The sequence below is a fragment of the Mus caroli genome, unplaced genomic scaffold (assembly GCF_978045245.1).
Source record: "Mus caroli unplaced genomic scaffold, Mus_caroli_1 scaffold_4, whole genome shotgun sequence".
Lineage (NCBI taxonomy): Eukaryota > Metazoa > Chordata > Mammalia > Rodentia > Muridae > Mus > Mus caroli.
In genome coordinates this window covers 99,815,251-99,822,739 of record NW_028227259.1, presented here as the reverse complement: position 1 = coordinate 99,822,739, position 7,489 = coordinate 99,815,251, and the positions used below count along the sequence as shown (strand labels likewise).

The following is a 7,489-nucleotide window of genomic DNA, read 5'->3' as shown; positions in this document are numbered from 1 at the left end:
GTAACAATGCCAAGCTGTGTCTCTGACTCCACTAGGCCCCTGTTCCCACAGTTCATCTAACTGTTCCCCATGTCAATCTCAGTTGCCAAGATACCAGTCACTGAACAGCCTTTTGTTTCCAACCATCTGAGCAGTGTCAGAAGCCACAGGTTCTGAGTTCCGAAGGTAGGACTTGTGTCCCAAGACTAGTGTTTATTCAAATACAGAACTTTCCCATTTTACTCCCAGCAATGACAAAGTCTGGCCTCCTGGGCAAAGACCCAGCACTTCCCACATGTGTGGCAGATATCTGTAGCAAAGGAGCTGTTCTTGGGCTGCCTTATTTCCTTCAGTGTATCCATGAGATCCTGACAAATTTGGACAAATCTTTCTACAGAGACTTGAGCAAAGTCATCATAGCACTCCAGAGGGACAGGATATTGTTCCACATTCATCTTAATCCAGTTGTCTGTGTTCTGCAAAAGGTCCTTCAGGATAGGCATGGAGAAATCATTGTAGAAGTTGACGTTGGAGATCTGAGAGCATTTTTTGAGTGCAGGTAGTAGGACACTTAGCTGGGAGTCCTTTATCCTACACCCCTGCAAATCCAGATTCTCAAGAGTGCCTGCCACTTTCATGAGGAGACCTCTCAGAGGCATAAGATCCAAATCCAGTAAGACCACACCTCTCAATTCCAGATGTTTTAGCTGAAAGAGGCTCTGACAGCAGGAGAAGGAATCCAAATCTCTCTGTGAAATCAGGGAGTAAGTAATGGAGAGTGTCTTCAAGGGTGTCATCAAGCACCTAGAGGTAAAGGAGACAGATGGTTAGTTCTGGTAAATGGCCTTGTAGAGGTTTGGCAGGGATATAGAGAGTGGTAGAAGGAATCAGGTGCCCCAAGATCAGTTTGACTAAGTGATTAAGGACATCATCTATGATGCTTCATGTTGGAAACCGCTCAGTCATGTCAACCTCACAATTTATCTCCTGGCCTCACTCTAAACCTGAAAACTAGTTCATCCCCTAATCCCAGAAAGCACACAGAAGAAATTTCATCCCAATAGAACTCTGACAGTATCTCAATACTTGCTATGGGTCCACTGAATCTGTATTATATCATTCCCTCTGCAGTCATGCTTGCTCTCATTTACAGCCCAAGCTCTACCTCCTGTCCCATGTATTCAGCAGTATTTGGCCTCAAAACATTTAACCCATGGGAACTGGTTGATGACAGAAGGCTCTTCTAACAGATCTAAGCATATAGCTTCTTTTCACCCTGTACTTGTGAGTCCCCTACTCCTCACTACACACTTCCATTCCTCTTCAGTTTCCATTTGATTGGGTGGCCATGATTATAGGAAGAATTACAACTGAACCTTACTAGATCTGACCTACCCTTTACCCCAAATTACTTTCCTACTTCATGAGTGCTCATTTGTGACACTGAATTACCTTGTAAAATTTCCCATGTATAACTGAGTATACATGAAAACAGGACAAAACTTCCAGTCTTTGGAGTCTCTAAATATTTGTTTTTAGTGACTTACTGGCATCATGTCCCCATAACCCTTAAGAAAAGAGAGGCAGATTTGCTCTGATAGCTGAACCAGCTCTCCATTATGGCTTACCGTAGGACCTGATTCATCTGGTCTCTGAGAAAATGGACGCAGAACATGAAAAGATGCTGCAGACAGTTGAATTTGGAGAACTGAGAAGTAAACTTGTTGATACACTTGACTTCGGTGACTCTTGTTCTATTGGCTAAATGGAAGTCGATTTTGTGGAGGGGTGCCAGGAAGACTTTGCGAAGATTTCTCATCTGCCCTAAAAAGGGGGCAAAATGTGCCAACTCTAACAGAGTCCATTCAGTATTTAGTTCTAACTCCATGATGTGCTCTGGATCAAAAACATGGAAGATCTGTCTGAGAGTTTTTACTGGCAGAGTCCAGATCTTCACCTTTGTACAGCAGAAATATAAGGAGCCCTTTCTCTCCTGGGCCCACTTCAAGAACCATGCTTGTGCTTCATCAAGGCAGGACCTGATGCACAGGTCAACTGTGACCTTAAGATGCTGCCTCAGTGCATATCTGGGACGGACCTGCACGGCTTGCTTTTCTTCCAAGATCTCTGCTGAACATTCACTGTCCTCTGAATCAGTCCATATGTTCCAGAAGTTATGGTGCACATTTCGTAGGTCGAGAAACGGTAGTTTTTTCCTCCTGCAGGTGAAACATAAGAATGTTGGCAGACCCTGAATAAGCTTTTACTACCTATAACTTTACTCGGCTCTCTTCCCTGTTAATGTGTATGTTTTTTTCAGGACCTGATATCTAATTTGGACTCAGACATGCTACGGAAGCTTTATTTTGCTTCTGTACACATGAATACTTTTCTTTCAGTAAGGTACACTTTATTTCTCCTTACTTATATTATTAGTTCTTGTGGGGATGTCAGGGATAGGCTCATTCTACAGTGAGGCCACATTTACTCTAGTCCCATATTCAAGTTTAATCCATATCCAACTGTGCTCAGTACAAGTAAACAGTAGCTATCAAGCACCCTGTATTCCTGCCTGATGATGCCATCAGAGGCATCTGATCCATTTATGACAAAGCTAATCTCCCTGACAATGTCTAATGTGTATTCCTTGTGCTCCCTTCTATAGTACTTGGAAATTGCTTACCTGGGGTGTAACCCTGTGGTTTGTCGAATGTCTACTCCATCTAACACAGCCTGCAGTGTTTCCAGGTCAGGATTCTTCATCAATGCCCCCACAGGGAGACAGCGGAAAGGCCAGGCTATCACCAATGCCTTTATGAGCTTGATATGTCTGCCATCAAAGGCCTCCTTGAATATTGCTGGGAAGAGTCCATAGGCCAGCTCCTCCAGATCAGACAAGCCTAAAGCCTCCTCTCTCACCAGAGTCTGAATTGCCAGCTTCTGGAGTGTGGGTGGGGTGTGAACACTCATCTTCTAAAGGTCTCCAATCAGAAGGATCCTGGGGAAGGGTTAGAAATGAATATACATTTAAGACAATGTTTATAAAACTTCCTCACCATCACATCAACCACTAAGCTTCTGAGTGACTGCGCATGCAATGGTAGAGACATCAATTGACCTCTTCATCCTAAGAAGTGATGGAAAGACACTCCCCAACACTGGCATCATGGCAGACTCTCTATCACCAAATGGGTATCTAATTTTTGGATCAAAATTTTGTTTGTGACACACTCTTAAAAACAAAGAAAGAATGAAAGAAATATTGAATTGACAAGACTCACAGGACTTAATGTGGATGGCCCAAGCCAAAATGTGCAGCACAAGGGAGATAGAACCTTAAGAGACCAGCCCCAGTGGATAGGCATGGTCACCACATGAGGGAAGGGCCCAGTCACCCATCTCAAAAATTTTAACCTAGAATTTTTCCCATTTAATGAAAAACTTGGACAAAAAATGAAGCAGAGATTGAAGGAAAGAACATCCAGAGACAGCCTATCCTGAGATCCATCCTATCTGCAGACACCAATCCCCAACAATGTAGTTGGTGCCAGGATGTGCTTACAGATAGGAGCCTGGTATGGCTGTTCTCTGAGAGGCTGTACCAGCATGTAAGACAATTGCAGACACTTATAGACAACCATTGGACTGAGCCAGGGGAACCAAATGGAAGGCTTAGGAAAGAACAGAAGAGGTGAAAGAGATCAAAACCCCATAGGAAGAACAAGAATATCGACTAACTTGACCCCTATGAATCTGATGGATGAAAACACCACCCAAAGTTTGTACATGTGTGCATCCATGGCTCTGGATAAATATGTAGCTGATGAGTAAATTAGCTGGTATCCAGGGGAGGGGAGATACTTGGTCCTGTGGAGGCTTTTTGCCCCTGGGAATAGGCATGCTAGAGGGGTTTTTGGGGACCGGGTATGTGTGTAAGGGAGTATTGTCTTAGACTCTACGTGGATAGATGATGGTAGGGGGGCTTGCAAAGGGAAGACTGGAAAAGAGAACAACAATTCAAATGTAATTAAATAATCAACAAAAAAAGGAAAAGAAAAAAAAAAACAACGAAAGAACCAACAAAACAAAAATGCACCAAACAACAATCATGGAGACAGTAAACACACACACACACAAACTCTTATGTCTTGGATCAATATTGACCCATTAAGCATGATGATGACAATGCGTTCCTATAATTTTCAGGGCCCAATAATAATTGCCTGGGTCCCAAATATAGACCATATCAAAAAAAAAAATCAAAGCTCTGAAAAGCAATATAAGGCAAAGCCCAAGGTAAGACATTGAGTGAGACATTAATACACTCCCAGTGTAACTCCAGCTATTGTGAGTTAAAGGTGTTCAAAGATACATGGTCCTCAGGTCTCCAGGTGAGCCAGTGACTCACAAAAATAAGCACAAACATCTGAGTGAATGGAAGTGTGAGGGAACGCACTAGTAATCTTAGCACTGAGGAGGCTTATGAGTAAGGAGGTTATTGGCATTCAGCCTACCCAATGCCACATGGCCATTTGTAGGAGATCTTAAACAAAATAGAAAGACGTTCTTTTAAAAAATCAACCATAATAATGAAATCAGCTGGTTAACATATACGTTTGTAATGAAGCTAAAACTTCATTTGGAATTAAACCCCAGGTGTTCAATGTGTACTTCTAAGAAGATAGAAAGTAACATTTTTTGTCATAACTTGGAGTCTAAATGTCTCTACATCAAACCACATGACCCAGGGGAATATCATTACCTACTGGTTCTGAACACTGTAGACAGGTCTCTGAGTGCTGGTCAAACAAGACAGTTATTCAGGCTGCAGTTCTCTGAATGTGTTCTCTGGCTCCACTGAAGCCTTTATATACCTCTCTGCTCACCACTCCCTTTTGTAGCCACACCCACCAATCCCAAACTGGAATTGGATTACATGATTAAACTCCACCCTTTTAAGTCTATTTGTAACATGCAACCTTTTCAGTGATTGAATCAGAGCTCTCAACCACATTTGACAGCTCATGGTGAGGAGGTTATAGAACAAGGGGAACACATCTCTATTGTTGGAGAGATTGCAAACTTGCACAACCACTTGAAAGATCAATCTGACAGTTTCTCAAAAATCTGAGATTCAATCTACCTTCATGTCCCAGCTTTACCACTCCCAGACAGAAAGCCAAAGAGGACCCACAATACCACAAAGACACTTGCTTGACTATGTTCATAATAGCCGTCCTTCAGCTGAAGGTACCAGGCTTTCTAAAACACAGCAGAACCGATGCACAATTAATTCAGAGAGCTTGATGCAGTGGGCACAGGGCATGCACAAATTTGTACCACATGACAGTATTGAGCGAAGCTCCCATTTCTAAACCAGAAGCTGTCTCCAATCCATAAAGTCTTCCAAATGAAACATTAAACTTGTTAAATGGAAGTTTCTTTTCCGTTTTTCTTTTTTTGTTTTTTTGAGACATGGTTTCTCTGTATAGCCCTGGGTATCCTGAAACTTACTCTGTAGACCAGGCTGGATTGAACTCAACTCAGAAACCTGCCTGCCTCTGCCTCCCAAATGCTGGTATTAAAGTTGTGCACCACCACTGCTTGGAGTTAAATGGAAATTTTTGGTGGATGCAAATCCTTCTCTTAAGGGGAGACTGACTGACCAGTTTTAGGTAGGAAAACAAAGCAAACTCAAAGGCATTTTAGCAGATCTGAGTGTTAGAAAGTTGTGTCATGTACTTTTGTTTACTTATGTTATTTTCCGTTTAGATTATAACGTCGTTGCTTGCCTATTAGAGCTACAATTTTCCAGTTTTTATGGGACTTCTTTTCTCAGAAGTGATACAAAGGGTGTGGATTGAGATGGAAAATAATGTGGGGATGATCTCAGAGGAGTTGGGGGAATTGTAACCATAATCATAACACATTGTATGAAAAAATATTTTTAGTAAGGGAAAAGCAAAGAAAACAGGAGGGAGATATGACTGAGTAGTTAGAGCACTGGCTTCTCTAGCAGATACCTCAGGTTCATATCCCAGCTTCTTTGTGTCAGGTCCTGTGTCTTTGTCCCCCATGCTCTTAACTCCTGAACCATCTCTTTATCCCATATCTGGTTAACATGAAGGAGTGTCAGCTTAGCAAATTGTCTACAGATAATACCACTGAGATAGGAACTAGACAGGCTGAAGGCTCATATTACACAAAGAGGCAGAGATAGTATCTTCTTTAATTTGCATGCAGACATTGTTATAGATGGAAACTATTTTACCTAGGCAGCCATAAGGAATTTCATGGGGGTTCCTTACAGGAAAGGATCCCAATATCCTGACTTGATAAGTGAGATAGTACAATTTTAGAAGCTTGAAAGTTGGGAGCTATAGAACTCTTGATCATGAGAGAACCAGAAACATGGAGAAGGCCAGTGGCTCCTTGAATGAGACACAATCTTGAGGAGAGTGCCTCCAGAGAATTTGTTCCCAAACATGTAGCTAGCAAGCCTTTTCATGGTGTACACTGGACTGGAAGGAAACTGATCTATATTCTGTACTTTCATAGGAACCAGTGTCACTGATGCTGTCCCCCTGGAAGAAGTGATTCTGAAATGACTCCCGAGGTTACTCTCTAGGCACATCTAGTAGAGATTTTCAAGACATGCAAAGGTTGAGGATCAAGGTTAGATGTGACCATTGTCCTATGATAGCCAAATTTCTGGAGAAAATAGATGGGAAAGGCCAAGATCATCAGTTCCTTTGGATTTCCAGTCTGTAGTCTCTGGCTTTTGCCTGTTAAATTAAATCACCACTCAAGGAAGAAAATGATTGCTCATAGCTTTGGGCAGCAAAAAGTTGTTGCTCTGAAGCTCACAATGTTCCTTCCCTGGTCCTACTGGTGTGGCTCAGAGGTGAAAACAGAAAGGAATTGTGTGTGCTAGGAAGATGTGAATGGCTAAATACTATAGGCACGGTTGCTGAAGTAGCTGCTACATTTGCATAGGTTCTAGTGGGCACCAAGCTACCAGAATAAAAGCTCTGGGCACCAGACGAGCAAGGGGGCTAGAAGTTTCATGGCCAAACAGAGAACAATGTTTAGTAGCAGGATCTTAGCCTCAGTCAGGTCCAGAGGAAACCCTCAAACAAAGACAGATGAAAGAAATACCCCCCCCCCCCCCAAACCCAACAAACAAACAAGAAACAAACCAGATCAAGAAAACCTTCCAGGATTTCCATCCTTCTACCCTGATGAGCATGGAACAGAAGGTCATCCTCACCAGGACAGATCTCCTTGAACCTTGGTGCAACAATACCACCCAAACAACAGATTCTAATGTGCATGAAATTCCCCAAGGACAGCCTGGAAATGCTGCTCAAAGGGACACAGGTCAATTACAAAAAAATCTCTAGAAAAAAACTTATTGCAATATAATATGATCAGGGATCTATTGTCTCTCATTGAGATCAAAGCCTGGACCTGAAGAAGCCTTTTCCCACCATTGCTTATGTATACAAGG

At 42.4% G+C, this 7,489-nt stretch overlaps 1 protein-coding gene across 2 annotated transcripts; it reads right to left on the bottom strand.

Moving 5' to 3' along the window:
- Positions 1 to 218: 218 nt before the first annotated feature.
- On the bottom strand, positions 219 to 2,970 carry LOC147005292 (PRAME family member 8-like). Of its 2 annotated transcripts, none has more exons than XM_085836296.1 (3): positions 2,663 to 2,970; positions 1,608 to 2,198; positions 219 to 783 (listed from the first exon to the last, which is right to left on the bottom strand). In XM_085836296.1, exons 1-3 carry the CDS (start codon positions 2,947 to 2,949, stop codon positions 219 to 221), a joined length of 1,443 nt encoding a protein of 480 aa, XP_085692422.1. In that variant the 5' UTR covers positions 2,950 to 2,970. The 2 variants fall into 2 exon arrangements, with proteins under 2 accessions (XP_085692422.1, XP_085692423.1); XM_085836297.1 differs by having other exon boundaries at positions 595 to 783; positions 2,078 to 2,198; positions 2,663 to 2,949.
- Positions 2,971 to 7,489: the final 4,519 nt, after the last annotated feature.